The sequence below is a fragment of the Rhynchophorus ferrugineus genome, unplaced genomic scaffold, assembly GCF_030347505.1.
Source record: "Rhynchophorus ferrugineus isolate W39M unplaced genomic scaffold, kcgeb_rfMv2 rfM8, whole genome shotgun sequence".
Taxonomy (NCBI): Eukaryota; Metazoa; Arthropoda; class Insecta; order Coleoptera; family Curculionidae; genus Rhynchophorus; species Rhynchophorus ferrugineus.
In genome coordinates, this window is record NW_027472587.1 from 36,507,218 (window position 1) to 36,525,298 (window position 18,081).

General features: G+C 31.0%; 4 protein-coding genes across 9 annotated transcripts; 2 read left to right on the top strand and 2 right to left on the bottom strand.

The window, feature by feature from the left end:
- Window positions 1–953: 953 nt before the first annotated feature.
- LOC143201178 (protein C3orf33) lies at window positions 954–3,152 on the bottom strand. Of its 6 annotated transcripts, none has more exons than XM_076412082.1 (6): window positions 3,038–3,143; window positions 2,899–2,945; window positions 2,717–2,831; window positions 2,607–2,666; window positions 2,245–2,553; window positions 954–1,652 (listed from the first exon to the last, which is right to left on the bottom strand). In XM_076412082.1, exons 3-6 carry the CDS (start codon window positions 2,801–2,803, stop codon window positions 1,362–1,364), a joined length of 747 nt encoding a protein of 248 aa, XP_076268197.1. In that variant the 5' UTR covers window positions 2,804–2,831; window positions 2,899–2,945; window positions 3,038–3,143; the 3' UTR covers window positions 954–1,361. The 6 variants fall into 6 exon arrangements, with proteins under 6 accessions (XP_076268197.1, XP_076268194.1, XP_076268196.1 ...); XM_076412079.1 differs by having other exon boundaries at window positions 2,717–2,834; XM_076412081.1 differs by having other exon boundaries at window positions 2,717–2,850.
- Window positions 3,153–3,171: 19 nt separating this feature from the next.
- Window positions 3,172–5,261, top strand: Rab2 (RAS oncogene family member Rab2). The gene is made up of 5 exons (XM_076412084.1): window positions 3,172–3,328; window positions 3,587–3,746; window positions 3,834–3,989; window positions 4,043–4,223; window positions 4,585–5,261. The coding sequence occupies exons 1-5, from the start codon at window positions 3,283–3,285 to the stop codon at window positions 4,681–4,683; spliced, it is 642 nt and encodes a 213-aa protein (XP_076268199.1). The 5' UTR covers window positions 3,172–3,282; the 3' UTR covers window positions 4,684–5,261.
- Window positions 5,262–5,325: 64 nt separating this feature from the next.
- On the top strand, window positions 5,326–8,248 carry Fcp1 (RNA polymerase II subunit A C-terminal domain phosphatase Fcp1). Its single transcript, XM_076412070.1, has 8 exons — window positions 5,326–5,571; window positions 5,632–5,788; window positions 5,938–6,308; window positions 6,368–7,056; window positions 7,114–7,292; window positions 7,348–7,635; window positions 7,692–7,887; window positions 7,949–8,248. The coding sequence occupies exons 1-8, from the start codon at window positions 5,354–5,356 to the stop codon at window positions 8,164–8,166; spliced, it is 2,316 nt and encodes a 771-aa protein (XP_076268185.1). The 5' UTR covers window positions 5,326–5,353; the 3' UTR covers window positions 8,167–8,248.
- Window positions 8,245–11,182, bottom strand: mRpS17 (mitochondrial ribosomal protein S17). The gene is made up of 3 exons (XM_076412085.1): window positions 11,077–11,182; window positions 8,714–8,931; window positions 8,245–8,660 (listed from the first exon to the last, which is right to left on the bottom strand). Exons 2-3 carry the CDS (start codon window positions 8,831–8,833, stop codon window positions 8,301–8,303), a joined length of 480 nt encoding a protein of 159 aa, XP_076268200.1. The 5' UTR covers window positions 8,834–8,931; window positions 11,077–11,182; the 3' UTR covers window positions 8,245–8,300.
- Between the last annotated feature and the right edge of the window lie 6,899 nt (window positions 11,183–18,081).

The following is an 18,081-nucleotide window of genomic DNA, read 5'->3' on the forward strand; positions in this document are numbered from 1 at the left end:
GTAATTTGTTTCATAGAAAAAAAATTGCATACCTTCACCATTTTATCGCATAAATTATCAATTAAACGAAAGGGGAATATATATATATATATATATATATATATATATATATATATATATATATATTTCAAATCATATAAACATTTTTAAATCATATAATTTATTTTTGGCGAATAAAAAATACATTCCGTCTTTTCGTCATAAAGATTCAACAGACTTTACCAGGCACCTGTTTTGTTCTTACCCCTTAAAAGTCCCTTTATTAGCTTTAAATTCGGGTAAATACAAGGAGATTCAGTTTGTTCATGAATATTTATTTTACATTCTCTGGAGAAAACGACAGAATTTGTCATTATTTGGACATATAATTTAGCAAATGATGAATGCTTACATATATTAATTACAATTTCAAGATAATCACTAAACAATATGATCTCAGTTTTAGAATTAACACAAAAACATTTTATATATTCAATATGTGATATTTCAAACATTTACTGTACAGTAACAGTTATGTGACCTCGTTCACGTCTAACTAAAGTTTACTCTAAAAACTTGTGAAAGTACTAAGTTGCTCAGTATAGACACGTAACAAAAGAAGAGTGTTAATTAATTGTTGACATTGCATGACGTTATTTAGATTTTTGTCACTGTTAAATATTCCTTCGCCATTTTATATAAGAAATATTTGAATTCATCTAAACGCAAGTAATATTTGCTTACAGTCCTTTATAATTAAATTATGCGATTATTCTTCTAAAAAAGCAAGTGTAATATGCAAAACACTGTAATAAAAAATTGTACAATTAATTATTTACGATTATATAATGGTTAATGATCAAATAATAATTATATATATATATATATATATATATATATATATATATATATATATATATATATATATAATGATTAAAAATTATAATCTGGGTTTTGGAATTAGACTAAATTAATACACAAAATAAATACTTTTATTCTATTCGCAATATTTCAAACAGAGCAGTTATACTGCACGGCCACTCTTACAACGACTTCATCATCATATAGCTTAAGTATAAACAGCCTTAAAATACATGTACATATAAATTTTAAAAAATATGGCAAAATAACAGGTGGCTGAGCATGGACATGTTAAAACAAAATAAGACACAAAACCTACTACAACCATTCAATCAACAAGAGGAAATATATAACAATATTTAGATTTTAGTAAAATTTTGCTTAAATTAATCAAAAATAAACTGTAAATCCTCAACAATTGAATAATCCTTTGTGTAGAAAAAAAATTGTACAATGTTGTATATCCCCAAACACTGTAGCAACAATAACGCACAATCACCCACTAACACTAACCACTGATACTATGTGGACGCTAGCTGTGGCAGTGTCTTGATTTGTTTCTTAGCAGACTTTGTTAAAACTTTGGACAATGTATTGATATTCTTAAACAATACTTGGAAGGCATTTTTCGTAGGCTTGATATAGTATTTCAGGCCAATCTTTTTTCGAAGGGCATAGTTTTCAGCAGCTTGCAGCCCCTTATAGTAAGTCATAACTTGAGAATCTTCTAACAAAGGATGTTCAATAGAAACAGTTTGTGCAAATCCAATTTTCACCAATCTCTCTCCCACATTCAAAAAATCGGGTTTTTCCTGAAACAAAATCTGTTGTTATAGAATCATGTCAAAAATACAATAAACAATAAACAACAACTTTAAAATAATCTGCATTTTAATTCTTAAAACTCATTATTTTAATTAATGTGTAACACTTAAGATAAAATGCTAATTGGGACACTAAGTTGATATGAACCAAATGGAAAATTAAATATTTTGAAACAAAAATGAATACATTTTCATGTTATACGATCACCAGTGGCAAAGTTACAAAAATAATTTAGATAAGGATTAAGAAAAAATTCCTCCCATTCTTCAAAAGACATAAAATTAATATCAACAATATGCTAGTTTATACAGACTTATCTCAAAACCTGATTAATCTAAAATACTGCAAATAATATTTAGAACACAATCTTGAGCTGGACCTTATCCAAGTTTGCTTTTTCTGATTTAAAAATAGATGATAAAAATATTCAGCACCTATGCAAAGTAGTCCTGTCAGTAAAAAGCATGCATGTAACAAATATAATCATTAAACATAATTAACAAAATGTAGTAAAAATAATTATCAGATTAAAAATTATCAAAGTTAATTAGCATACATAAATTAAATATTTAAACATACCTTATTAGTATTTTGAACAAGCATAACTTGACATTGGACAAAATCATTGTTTTTTTCAATTGGGACAAACTTGATTTTTTGTCCTGCAACAATAGCTTGCAGCCAATTCAATCCCAATCCTGAAACATTTATACCCGATATTTTAACTGGAAGTTGTCCTGATGACACAATTGGAAGATCAACAAGAGGCTTATGTTCTACCATTAAAAGTCCACCATTCGGATCAATTCTTTTTACTAAACCAGTCAGTTCTCTCTTCTCTGTTATGAAATGATTTGGTATATCTTTAGGTCGTTTAAATTTACTAAACTAGAACAATCAATTGATCAAATTGTATACATAGTATGCTTTATAAAACTTACAGGTCTTACTTTCCTTATAGCAACAGTTAGGCCTAGAAGAGCAATGGAATAGCACCCGATCTAAAATAAATATAAAATAGAACAAATAAATATTAAACGTGACAACTTACATGTACTCCTTTTATATCTTTTTCCACTAAATTTGTAAAACGGTTAAATAAAACTTTTATTTCCTCCATAGCTCTAATCTCACTCATATCGTTTTATTCAAAATTATTGAATAATCTGCTAAAAATAAACATTACTATAACACCAAAAATAATATACTGGCAAAATAATAAGGTAAACCAACCTGTTTGAAAACTCTCACATCAAAACATTACATCATAAGAGAAGGCACTAAAATCAAATATGTCAAACGTTTAAATATGTCAAACAGCTGATTACCATATAAGAATTAAATGTATATATGTATTACAGGAAACATATACCTTATATCTCAAAAGAGCACCATCTTTTATTTTCAAGGGAAAATAAACTATGTGGGTGTAAAGCTTCCTAAAATTATTGATTAATGTGAATCCAACTTAAATGCGCAAAAGTCTTGACAAGTAGAATGCGCAATGATTTTTTAACCCTACCCCTTGTCATTTGCGTGATTCGACAGCTGTCAGTATTTTACGAAGTTGTTTTCTCGCCAAAAGTTGTGTAAATAGATTTTTGATCCTTGAAAAATATGTCGTACGCTTATTTATTTAAATACATAATTATTGGAGATACAGGTAAGCGTTGTTTTAATTTTTTGTAAGCATATTCTAAAAAAAATATGGTAGCAGTGGTTTGTCAATTTTTTAATCAATTTTGTCAAAAATTAACACAAAGACCTATTTTCGCAGGTTCATTTACTCCTGTAGTATTCTAATGCGTCATAAATGTTTGTGTATTATATATATTTTATATTTTCACAAAATTATTGTATTCTAAAAATTGATAATAAACTTGATTCAGATAATGTATCACAGTAGTAAATGATGTTTCAGGTGTTGGTAAATCATGTCTGTTACTACAGTTCACTGATAAAAGGTTTCAACCTGTTCATGATCTCACAATTGGAGTTGAATTTGGTGCTCGTATGATTACCATTGACAGTAAACAAATCAAACTACAAATTTGGGATACTGCAGGACAAGAAGCATTTAGGTATAGTATACATTTACATATTCTATAGAAATATTAATAGAGCTTTAATATATCTTAGATTTTCTATATTTATTGTGATATTTTTAGATCAATTACCAGATCATATTATAGAGGAGCTGCTGGTGCACTTTTAGTTTATGATATCACCAGAAGGGAAACATTCAACCATTTAACCACTTGGTTGGAAGATGCCAGACAACATTCCAATTCAAACATGGTTATTATGCTTATTGGAAATAAGAGGTAGTCATGCAGGCATATGAATTTTTGTTGTTTCTTATTTTGTATTTTTATAGTGATTTAGAAACAAGACGTGAGGTGAAAAAGGAAGAAGGTGAGGCCTTTGCCAGAGAACATGGATTAGTTTTTATGGAGACATCAGCAAAGACTGCAGCAAATGTAGAGGAGGCTTTCATAAATACGGCCAAGGAAATATATGAAAAAATTCAGGAAGGTGTTTTTGACATTAATAATGAGGTTAGTTTTTTTATGTTCTAATGAGTGCTTCCTTATTTCAATTTAATTAATGGGGGTTGAAATATTACCTAACATAATGATATGAAATCTCTTTTAAAACTTTCACTTCTTATTTCTAGTATTCTTAGGTGGTTGAATTATATTAAATCTATGCAGTGTAATTTTACGCTTATGGTTTTTAAATATCCTTGACTGAATTTGTAGTTAATCATTGGTTTCTTTTTTCTGTAGTTGGCTTTGAACGTTTAATTTCATTGCTAATATTATTTGATATAAAGATTCTACTTAAGCCTGTAAAAACTGCTGAAAATTTCTATTCTACTTTTTTAAATTTTTATAGTGAGTTATAATATGTTTTAAGGCTAATGGAATCAAAATTGGACCACAACATTCTCCAACAAATCCATCATTACCCGGAACTGGTGGTTCTGGTGGATCTCAAGGATCTGGGTGCTGTTAAGACAAAATTACTTTTTTTTAAGATAAATATGTAACGTATATTCTTTAAGATTATGTTCATTGCCTATTTAAAATGATACCAATATCTGTTACATAAATTTATAATTCCAAAAACGTTTGAAAAATGAGTGTAATAAATAAAGATCTAAATTTATGTAATGATATTGTCTTTGGTCTTGTGATTATTTAGATGTGTTACAAATGCACATGTTTTAGTTGTTTTAGTACGTTTTATTTTTACTGACTATTCTTAGTACCTTATAATCCAACGGTGAAATTTTATTTGTTATACAATTGATTTACCCCGGTTTTAATTCTACATTAAAAATGATCTAAACTTAATGTTCTTGTATTTATTTTCACCAGTACTTTTAAACATATTCTAAAAGTTAGAAGTTCAAGATCATTCAATAGGTTATATAGAGCTGAAAAAAAAACATTATTTACATTATCTTTACTGAAAATTTTCATTAGAAAGAGGAACCATGTAATTTTTGTAAAAGTCATAAAAATTATAGAACTAGTCATATATTGTAATTTTTTATGTATGCTTAATCATAAATAAAATATGTAACTTCTCGAAATTTTTCTATTTTCGCCGATTCGAATTTCCGCGGGTAAAAAGTAATGGTTGTTTCCGGAAGATGACGCTATCTGTCGCATGAACAAAGATGGCCGACGATGTTGTGAGAGTGTCACAACAACAAACAGAAGCAATAAAAATTAAAAAATGGAAAGTTCGAAAAGGAATCACGGTATCAATCGGCCGTATTCTGCTCATATACGAACAAACCAACGCCGAAAATCCAGAGCAGAAAAAATTGAAAGCCACACGAGCTGGAATTATACACCAGATTTTAGCGAAAGAAGGCGATGTGGTTCAGCCCGGGTATTTAAAATTTTCCCGGTTTTGAAATTAAACCGTTAAATATATTAATGTATATTTCAGGGATCCTCTGTACGAAATTAAATCATGCAATCATCCTACTATAATGAATGATATGTGTGCAGAATGTGGAACAGACTTAAGGAAAGATGATAGCCCTCAGATCACTGCTTCAGTTCCCATGATACATGCCATACCAGATCTGAAAGTTAGCGAAGAGGTAAATATATAATACTAATAAAGTTATACATAATAAATGTTATAACTTTATTTCATGAAACAAGAAACATGGTTAAGTCAAAAGTTTTTTTTTTGTACAAAACATTAGGTTTGTTGAGTCTTGTTTTTAATGAATGTGTTATATTGCAGGAGGCACAGCAGATAGGCAAAGCTGATAATGAAAGATTAATTAGGGATAGAAAATTAGTATTACTTGTAGACTTAGATCAAACATTAATTCATACAACTAATGATAATATACCACCCAATATAAAAGATGTATATCATTTTCAATTATATGGGTCCAAGTCACCGTGGTATCATACAAGATTACGTCCAAGAACACATGATTTCTTACAATCTATTCATGATCAATATGAATTGCATATCTGTACCTTTGGTGCCAGAAATTATGCACATATGATTGCAATGTTTCTAGATCCTGAACAGAAATATTTTTCCAGTAGAATTTTGAGTAGAGATGAATGTTTTGATCCAACAAGCAAAAAGGCCAATTTGAGGTAATATAGATTAATTTTGATACATAATTGAATATATACAATTTCTGTTTCAACCTTAGGGCTCTCTTTCCATGTGGTGATAACATGGTTTGTATTATAGATGACAGGGAAGATGTGTGGTCTCATGCCCTAAATTTAATTCATGTCAAGCCATACCATTTTTTTCAACATACAGGTGATATAAATGCACCTCCAGGCTTGGATAAACATGAAGATGATGATAAACCCGGTGTTGATTTAACAAATCTGGTCAAGGACACTGAAAAAAATAAGAAGACTGATGAGCATGAAGATGCCGACACAAATAATGTAGAAGATGATAAAGAAAAACCAGATGAACCAGCTGTTGATTCAACAGGACATAAAGAAACTGATACCAAAACAGATGCCCCAAGTATAGATAATCCTGATAATGCAGTGGAAAAAGTAGAAGAAAGCATGAGTCTGGAAGTGATAACAAGTGAGGAAAAGAATACAGAAGATGAAAAAGAACAAAGCAATAAGGCTAATGAAAAACTTACTAAAGTAGAGAACACAGAAAGTGAAAATACTAGAAAATTAAAGCCTGATGATAACCCCACCGAGCAAAAGAAGTCTATAAAAGAAGATAATGTAATTGATGTTGAAGATCCTGATGATTATCTAAGTTACCTGGAGGATATTTTAAAACGCATTCACCAAGCCTTTTATGAGAAGTTTGATACCATGGAGTCTGGAAAAATTCCTGATTTAAAACAAATTATACCAAGTAAATTGATTTTTATTTGTTTTTTTTTATCAAAGTGGCTATTTTCGTGTTATTTAGGTGTAAGAAGTAGAGTATTGAAGGGATCTAAGTTAGTTTTTAGTGGTTTGGTGCCCACCCACTCTAGTCTGGAGGATTCAAAAGCATATCAAGTCGCTAGAAGCTTAGGCGCTGAAGTTTTATTAGATTTAAGCGATAGTGCAACCCATTTGGTGGCTGTCAGGCCTGGAACAGCTAAGGTATGTGTTATTTTTATTTTAGGTGTGTTGTTGTGAGAACAGATGTCTGTTCAAGGTTAATGCTGGTCGTCGTCGGAAATCTCTTAAAATTGTTACTCCGGATTGGTTGTGGTCTTGTGCTGAAAGATGGGAGCATGTTGATGAACGGATCTTTCCTCTAAACTCTAAGGGCTCAAAAAATCGCCATCCTCCTCCTCACTGCAGTAGTCCTGAACATATCCCCAGCTACCCAGAACATGAAACACCGGGATTGAGGAAAAGAACACTTAGTGGTAGATTTATGGATACCATCAATCCACTGATGTCATTCTCCAGAGATGATATTGCAAATATGGACAAGGAGGTATACTGAGATATTTTAATGTTTAGGGAAAGAAATTATTTGTCATGTTTTTTTAGGTTGAAGATATTTTAGATGATGAATCTGATAGTGATGGTGATAACCTTCAGTCTACGCAAATAGATAATGAGGAAGAGGATGATACAGATGTAGAAGAAGCTAAATTCGCACATATGATACAAACAGAGATTTTAGATCCCCACAACCAGGAGTTAAATGCTTCGTCAACATCAGGAATTGCGAAGTCCCTTAAAAGTTAGTATATTAACAATTAAATTATGTCGGATAAGATATTAAAACTCTCTTTACATTTTAGAGAAAACTAAGAGGAAACGACTACTGGAGAATGAAAATATCAAAGAAGAGTTACCAAGTCAAAGATTTAGAAGAGGTGAATATGTCGATGATGAATTAGAAAATGTTGATCGAGATCCTGATGATAATGACAGCGACAGTTTTGGAGCACCAGAGGAGAGTGATGGAGAATGGAATATGATGGGGGCTGCACTAGAGAGGGAATTTTTATCCGATTAAATTAAATTTTAAAAAAGTACAAAACAGTCTAAAAATGTTTATTTTTAGACCTGAAATTGCGCAATAAACTAATACTAATAAACTTTTTTGGTTCATTTATTTACACTATAACTACATACAATGTTTACCACGTCTCAAACGGCATAAGGCTGCTCAGTACCATCTTCATGATATTTAATATAAGTTTCTGCATGAGAAAAGTCTTTCTTATCTTCTTGCCAACCTCTTGGTGGGGCTTCACCATATTTAAATGCACCTGGCCTTTCTCCATATATTTTATTAATAGCATCTATATGTTCACGGTATTTGCTACCAACTACCTTCTTATTTGTTAAAGGACAAGTTACATCACCATAGGGGTATATGATTTCTTTAACTCTGTGTGAAATGAGTTTTGTTAAACTTTCACGAAGACTTTCAATTAACACTATATCTCCTGTTTTGCACTGCTTGTTGGGATCATGAGCATAAATAAATTCATGTTTGGAGAAATACTACGAAATAAAATATAGATAATTTTGAAAATATATTGGGAGTTCATTTTTACCATTTTCAAATGAGGATCCAACTCGAGTCTCTTGATCTTAAATTTTGATGCTTCCTTTTTCAGACTAGGGACGCACACGCCCAATAGCAACGAGGTTTTTCTTAGTGATGGTAAGGACATCTTTATTATAAAATAATCAATGTATTTTTAAAGATATAACCCTTAATGCTTTTGATATTATAAGGTTAAGGACTCCATCGTCTTCTTACTAATGACAACTACAAACACGTTATAAACGTTTTTTTTTTGTGAACATTATTTTAAACCAAAAATATAATCCTAAGCCATAAAGTAGTGCATGAATATAATATGTTTTAAATTTTAGGTTTGTATATTAGTACTCTATTGGTTTTATTCAGTATACATAACAGATGATATTTTAAAATACAATTTGAAGCAATCTGTTCATATGTGTTGAGTATGTGAAAATTTCAAAACCAACCAATACTAGGGTTGTTAAAAGAATATGAGAAATTGCCTTTTTGTCTAATTATTTAGTTGTATTCAAGTTTCCACATATTTACAAATGTTTTGTTTTTCATAGCAGCAGGTCAAAAATTTGTTAAAATTTTTTGGCTAAATCGAATTAGGGATGATTTTATATATTGGCAGATATATTGAATACGATATATATGTGATAAGTAAAGATGACAATAAGTCATAGCAAACTTTGATCTAATTAGGACGTTTTGTTGATATATGTGTTATATTGACAATAACCACATACCCAAGATTTTATGATAGTTAATTAATTTTGTTGGGGTGCCTGTATTAGATAACATTAGATTGATGACAGGGCCTCGCGAATCTTTAACGGATCCTTCGAAATTACCACTTAACTTTCAAAGATGACGGCAACAGCGCCTTTGCGTTTTCTCAAAGTAAAGTATTGCAGAGAACCCGCCATCCTCCATCTCATTCTACGTCCTATGCCCTCGAGGCTCAAGACCTGAGCAAGCGCCGTACGCACCGTCGATATGCAGTGGCGATGTGTGTTAATAATTTAGAAACTAAAATATTGTTTTTGTTCCTCGAAATAACTTCGTGTCGTTTGTGCGTTTGAATGGCAATTTTTCGACCAGCCAGTCCTCCGTGTCGCCGTGCGAGTTGTCCCGTTTTCACCCCTCAAAAATATTTGTTATAGTGCGTTTGTTTACATCCCTGTTTGTATCTTTCTGACGTCTGTTTTTTTTTTGACATGTTCTGTGTGATTTAATTTTTAATGGTGATTGGTAATTGTCTCTTTGGATATTGCAAATCGGATCTGTTAAAATATTGTACCGGTAAGTAATAATGTTTGATCGACAATTACTTTTGCTTATGAAATTTTGGGGTTAGAATTCAGTATCTGGGTTTATTTCCACCCTTATTTTTGTTTCCTGTTACAGATGAAAATAAACGAACTTATAAATCATTAATTCATGTGTTATTAACCTTTCGATATTATTAACATTTTTTTTTCAATTTAGGGACGTAAAATATTTAATTTCTTTAAAATAATTGTATAGTTTTCTATACATAATGTGTTATAGAATCTGTTACCTACGGACTAATTGTTTTTATTTATATTTTTTTGTGTACTGTCGCTAACCACTGTCAAATTAGTTTTATATGGATTATCTAGAAATTTTTTGGTAAACATTTTTAATAACCCTAGGAATTGTTGAGAATATTCTTCATTAATATGTTTAATACCAGTTTTAAATATTAAGCTGTGACTTAATGAGTCATAAAGCTGATGTTGGGGCTGTTTTATTTCAAGTCGTTATCGTGGTAACCTTCATATTTCACATGTTTTTTAAAAGTAAAGCTGGCCATAAAACAGCATGATTCTTTTAAGATTATTCTTTAACAATGGGGGTTTCTGCTGGCTCTTTTGCCAAAAAAATTAATAAACCCCGTTAGTTCGCTTGATTGTCATAGGAAAGATGATAATATATTTTGGTTTACATTTACATATTTAGGTACAATGTAGTTGTATAACACAAAAGTACTAACATAGTTTTGTATAAGGAAATAATTTTTTTAAGTTATCTTAATATCTAATTCAAAATTAACTTTCTGTGAGATTAATTCAACATAAAACAACTAATACAAATAGTTTGAATAACTGTTTGTTTGTTTCAGGTTGTGTGATTTTTATAATCTATGAAGATTTAGATGCGTATTCATTTATTAGTCATGATTTGGCCAATAGTAACATCTAGAAAGATCGGGTGATTTTTTAACCAGTGATGACGAGATGCTGAAAGTTTTTCTACTGTTAGACGACATCCCACATCCCTTAATAAGTTAGCTCGAGTGTACAGAATAAAAACCACTTTCCTGGCGCAAAATTCAACTCTATCTATCGAGATACTCACCGTCAAGAGTGATACATTCAATCTCGCATCCCTCTAATAGTTTTATAACTTTTTGCAAGGTGATTTGTCAGCTTGGGCAGTCAATCCTTTATTTGAGTTTCTCTCGAAGCATATACGGTGGTAAATCGATTTGAAGAGCAATTGCGTATTGTTTTTTAAATAATCAAATTTGTTTTACTAAAAACACCGAAACTTTCTAGACCGTCCTGACATTTCGACACTTGTCGTTTGAAGGTTAGGTTTAGGTACCACCCCCTGGTGTCATGTATAATAAGAGTCTAGTTCTGGAGATTCCGCGCATGCGCACAAAGATTATAGTTTGTGACGTTGCCAGTTGTTGAAAATTATACGTATATGTGAAGAATATAATATAAATACAATAAATTACCTTTAGTTCACAACCTTATATTTTTGTGGAGACCCAAGTTAAAATATTTTTATATATTTTTCGTCCCCTATAATATAAAAAATGTAATATAAAAAACCTTTTATAAACATGTTTCATTTTAAAATAATTATGAAAATAAAAAAAGAGAAAAAAACACTGTTTACTGTCTATTATTTTAGGCTTATTGTCTAAGTTAGTTAAACTTTTTATAAATATATTTAATTTACATATATTTAATAAACATATTAACAGGGAAAAGAGAAAATAAAACAACATAGAATATACAGGTATACATTCACTGCAATATTCTTTTAACATTTCATATTGTCCTTCAATTATTATGATCCTTTACTCATGTTTCAACACTTTTAGCGCCACTTTTTTTGTTTTATACCTGTATGGAGTTCAATAGAGTTTTTTTGCTGAATATTATACAAATCTTTATGAGTCAATAAGTCTAGTTTTTTCAAATTGCTACTACTTAAATTATCTGGTTTTAAAGTGTTTGCGAATTTGTAAAATAAAAATTGAATGAATACGTATCCGGATGGAATGTTCTCATATGTTTGTTCAGATTAAAAGTGCTGTAATATCTTTTTGATAATGTTCACAAACTGATTATTATCAATTACTGCCTACTATTTATAATCAAAATATGGACAATCATTTTGAATAATTTTTTCATTATTTTTTCTTTAGAAAATTAAGATTTTCTGCATAATATAATCATTATAATTAGCGTTGGGAATTATCGAAACAGTCGATAGTCAAAAAACTAGCAAATACACGGTTCGATTGTTTTTTCTATTCGTGATGTCAGACGAAGATGTACGAATTCTTTCCTATATAAATTGTGAGAGCGAAAAGGACAGAGATAATCGCTTGGAGCAGTTCATTTTAAATATTTTTATATTTTCCAACGGTAATATAAGTGAGACGGAGATGTACATATTCCGTCACGTACTAACTTTAAAAAAGAAAGGAAAAAAAATAATTACTGAATTTATTCATAAGTATTAACATGCAATTAATTTCACTTTAAACCAAGTCGAATTACTTTTATATTTGGATGTTCTGTGGATCTGCAAAAAGGAATGGCATTTTTCTATGGAATGGAATAATACCCCACAAATGCTTTATCGAATCTTAATATGTTAATTGATATTTTTAAATAATATCACTACATAGTATAAAACAAAGTCGCCTTTTCTGTCCCTATATCCTTATGTGCGCTTAAATCTTTAAAACTACGCCACGGATTTTGATGCGGTTCTTTTCAATAGATAGAGTGATTCAATAGGAAGGTTTATATGTATAATACATGTATAATATACTAAGGCAACATTGCTAATTTTAGAGGTTTCTAACGTGATGTCGTAAATTAACCTATTTTTTTAGGCTTATTTAGCAATTAGCAAAAACGCTGCCTAACCCTACGAGTTAGATCAAATTAATGTACTACAGTATTGTACACCATAAAAAGGTCTACAAAAAAGTCCGCGATGGTATATGTTTATCTTTTAGGGATAACCCACATTAACCATTTTTATTGTTTACTTTTTACGTGAGAAAATGGCTTATTTACGAAGCTATTTTAAGCAATACGGCATTAATCCTTATCGAATTAAGTACCTTAAATACAGTGTGCAATTAATATAGATCAATATGGTTCCTTACAGCATGTAAATTAAACAAATATTTTCGGAGATATTACAAATTTAAAATTTGCGTTTAAAAATGTGTAATGTAATAAAAATTGTATGAATTTAGATATTCCAAAGATAGCAGGAAATCTTCATAGTAAGTATAGGGGAAGAGGAATTGTTTTACTCCAAATTTAATGCGTGCAGGCCAAGGGCAGTAATGAATGAACCAAAAATACTGGATCGATTTTAATCATGTTTTCATTGAGTGACATAGGCATATATATTTTATGCCCGTGCAAAGTCGGAGCGGGCCGCTATGTTTTTATATACAACGTTCATATTTTTTCTGTAGTGTATTTAATTTATTATCAGCATTGCACCCGTGCGAAGCCGGGGCGGGTCGCTAGTACTATAATAAATATAGATAATACAATAGAACTTAAACAAAGCCGAAAAAATAAAGATGTGCAACAACCATAAATACTAAATAAAAATTGAACATATAGAATAAAAAACTAATCCATGACATAATTAAAAATGATCGCACAATAACGACTAGGGCTGTTTTAAATAAAGAATATGCTTTATTTATTATTGAACGGAAATATTTCTTAACGAAAATCCAGAGAGTATTGCCTACATTTTTGTCAAGGTCGCGGCTAGGACGACAGAGCAAGAACGTTATCTTCTTTCTTAAAAATCAGTCGAATGGAACTAGTAGAACCAAAAATAGTAACGAAAAGTACACGACTGAAACAGTCGATAGTAAATAGTGACAAAATCAGTCGAACCTAAAATAGCGACTGAAATAGCCGATAGTAAAATCTAGACAATTACTAAATAGTCCATAGTCATTTTCAGTGGATAGTTCCCAACGCTAATAATAATGAAATAATTACTTTATTAAGTTGTGAAACATATACATAGAGTTTTTTGACCATATATGAATTTAAAATGTAAATCAAATTTAATGTGGCGTTCATCACTTTTGAGCGCAATTTAATATATTGATGTACAAATGCTTTGACCTTGTTCAATGTCTATATTTTATTACATTTAATCGTCTACTATAAATTTTAAATTAATCTATACTTGGGCTGTTCACCTGATTAATAGGTTCTATTTTTAGTCTTTAATAAATATTTGTTGGATCATAAGAATTTGGTTTTACTGGGAAAGGTTTATGATATGCGAGTTATCTTTCTTCTGTTTAATTTATTTTTTAAACGAATAACTGTGTACATCTATTGATACTTCAGGGTTTGTTTTTGAATGCTAATATAAGGTTGGGGAAAATGTAATTTCGCTTGATGGCTTGATGTAAGTACTATTTCTACATGGTATTGACCTGTTGCCAGAAGAATGAGAAAAACTCGCGGAAACTTATACATAGAGTAATAAAGAGTCAACTCAATAGGGATGTTAGCCATACTGAAAAGGGTGCTCAAAATAAATAAACAACAAACGTACCATAGAAAAGAATAGCGTTGGGAACTATCGACTGAAAACAGTCGAAACAGTCGATAGTCAAAAAAATAGCAACTGAAAATAGTAATTATTATTTTCAGTCAAATGCACGGTTCGACTGTGTTTTTTCCAGTCGTGATGTCAGTCGCGATTTCTTCGATCGTGAATTATTTGCCCAGATTCTGAAAAAAATCGTTCTGAAGGGACAGATGTTGCGGGTATAGAGGAATATTTTACGTGTAACTAATATAATTCAATATTTTAAAATCCAAGGGGTTTTCTAAACGCCCAATAAATGGCATTTCCAAATAGTGCTTAATCTACTAAGTTACTGCAGTACTTGGAGTAATTACTTGTTCCATTCTAGTAATTTTTTTATCAAAGTATCTCCAGATGTCAATACATTCTTGGTCAGTAGTTGTGTCTTGAATTTCGAGTTATAGAACTATATTTGTATTCTTTGAAGTTGGAAGAATGGGAGATACCCCTTTTGTGATAACTTTTTGTATCGCCTCAACATTATTTGCAATACGAAATCCTGCTTTTTTTAATATAGGATCTGAAAATGTGGCTTTCCCACGTATCGTGTTCATTTCTAAAATTGCCAGTCTTTTATTGATAACATCTAATAGACCATTTTGTATTTTTTCCCCATTCACTTGTGAAAATCCTGGATTAGATGGAATGTTTCAATACCCTTATTAACAGTATAATTAAAGACATCGTGGGATATCTTTCACCAGATATCTCGGTGGTCATTATTTCAATGGGCTTTAAAAGTTGAACACATTCTGTTAAGATAGTCTATTCGTCAATAAATAAAAACTGTGGTGCTCTTCTTAATAGCCATCAAAATAAATTGTTGAATAGTAGAGTTTTCCTATCAGAAAATTTATTTATTATAAATGTTTAATATACTTTATTCACCTCTTTACTGTTAATATTTTAAAAAGAAATTTAACAACTGCTACTGCAAGAAATTAAACCACATATATTACATATAAATCTATATAAGCATAAATTCGGCGCATTACTTTCAAGGTCGCGGCCAGGACGACACAGCCACATTGTTAAAAATCAGTCGAATGAACTAATAGAACCGAAAATAGTAACTAAAATAAACGACCGAAACAGTCGATAGTAAATAGTAATAAAATCAGTCGGACCGAAAATAGCGACTGAAAGCAGTCACTAGTAAACACAGTCGAACCAAAAATAGCGACTGAAACAGTCGATAGTAAAAAGTAGTCAATTACTAAACTGTCGATAGTCGATTTCAGTCGATTGTTCCCAACACTAGAAAAGTACTGAGCCAATAAGATCCCGTCGCGTCAAATTAAAAGTAGCGTCTTCTAGATGTTGGACGTCGCGAAACATTTCCGAAACAAACTCCAAAATTTCCTATAAAGTTAAATCTCTATTTCTCTATGGGTTAATCAACTATCTGGATGTCGGTAAAACGTTAGATTATATTTTATAGAACATTAATATCCGGTTTATGAACCTTTACGCGTATTAAAAATATACGCTCTTGTTCTTTACTGCTTTTAAAATGCTTGAATAGGAATAGCTCTAATTCTAAACGGTATACAGCTTGGGAAAGATTTATGTGAAGCGCAGAAGTTTACGATGCTAGACAGTAAGTCGAATAATTCATCTTAGAGTATCCTTGCAAAACCTTTAGCGTGCTTTAATTATTTTATTGGCTCATTTTTATTATTTATAACGGGAAATAGATTTTGTGAACGCTGCAGTTATAGTATAATTCGAGTGGTTAATGGTTATTAGCTTATGAAGCAATCATCATGTTGACATATATATTTAATGCCTGTTTTAGACTGAAGTGTGTTCCGGAATGCTTTAAGGTGGCACAAATAATTATGCTCAAAAAACCTAACAAACCTACAGAACAAATCGAATCTTATAAACCTATTTCGGTACTACTACCTGCAATATCAAAGCTCTTTGAGAAACTAACATTTTAACGTGTTAAAAATTTTGTAATAATACCAGATTTTCAGTTTGGTTTTCGAAATCACCATTCAACAATCGATCAAGTGCACAGAGTAACTGCGGCTGTTAAAAAAGCGTTTGAGGAAAATAAATACCGCCCTGCAATATTCCTGGATGTCTCACAAGCTTTTGATCGGGTTTGGCATTTGGGATTAATCTCTAAGATGAGCAAATTGTTTCCGCGTAACTATTTTCAATGGCTAGAGTTATCTCTTTTCGGAAGAAAATTTAGAGTATCGCACGAAATGGCGTTCTCGATATTTAAAAGTATTTCTGCCTGCTCTACACTGCTGACATTCCAACAACAAAATAACTTTTGCGAACTTACTTGGAACCTTTGCTGACGACACAATTATTATGGTAAACGATATATCTCTGCCTAGGGTAATAGAAAAAGTACAAGTGGCAGTCAACAAAATCTAGAAATGGACGAAAGATTGGAAAATTCAACTTAATAGCTCCAAATCTGTTCATGTTAAATTTGCATTGCGGCGAAATAATAAGAACTTAATTATATCATTCAATGGATGCCCGATTCCTCAAGCAGAATCAGGTAGATTAAATTGGAAACATCATATTAGACAAAAAGCAAAACATATAACAAAAATAAAACAACTATACTGGTTAGTCGGAATATACTCTCAACTTGATTTATAAGACAATCATAAAGCCAATTTGGACCTATGGAGTGCAAATATGGGGTTGCACTAAAAATTAAAATCAACTAGTCATCTAACGCTGTCAAAATAAAATTCTTCGATTGATTACCAGTGCCTATCGCTACGTAACCAACGAAGAACTGCACGATGACTTGGAAATCAAATGGATTTGCAAAGTTATACAAGATTTCGACTTGAAACACGAAAGAATATTACTAATTCATACTAACGAGGAAGCAATAGAAGTGCCGGACAGCGCGAAGGATCTCAGAAGATTGAAGCGAACCAAATCATACGAACTTATATAAAGTGTATACCTTTAGTGTAAACTATAGCTTAAGTTATTATAATTTTATAATTGAGGAATACATATTGTTGTATTTTCTCGCACCCGTCTTGCTTGTGAATTAATCCAAGTAGAAATACTAATAAATTAATTGTAAATTAAGATTGTACTAAGCGTATCTAATAAAGATGTTGAACGCTGTCCATACCAAGTTAAATCCAACGCTACCAAAACAAAGATCTTCGATTAATTACCAATAATTATAATTAGTGTAACCAACAAAGAACTACGCGATGATTTCAAATAAATTTACTAGGTTACCAAGATGTCGCTGTTCGAAGAACGAAAATCTCGAATTTTTGAATTTGATTTTGAAAATATCCCCAGAGAGGCCCATTTGGACCTATGGTATTAAACTGTGGGGTACTACTAGCAAATTTAACAAAGCTGTTCTTCAGGGGTTCCAGAATAAGGTATTGCGAATCATCGTCAATGCCCCATATTACCTGTCCAACAAACTGATTCAGCGCGATATCCCCATAAAAC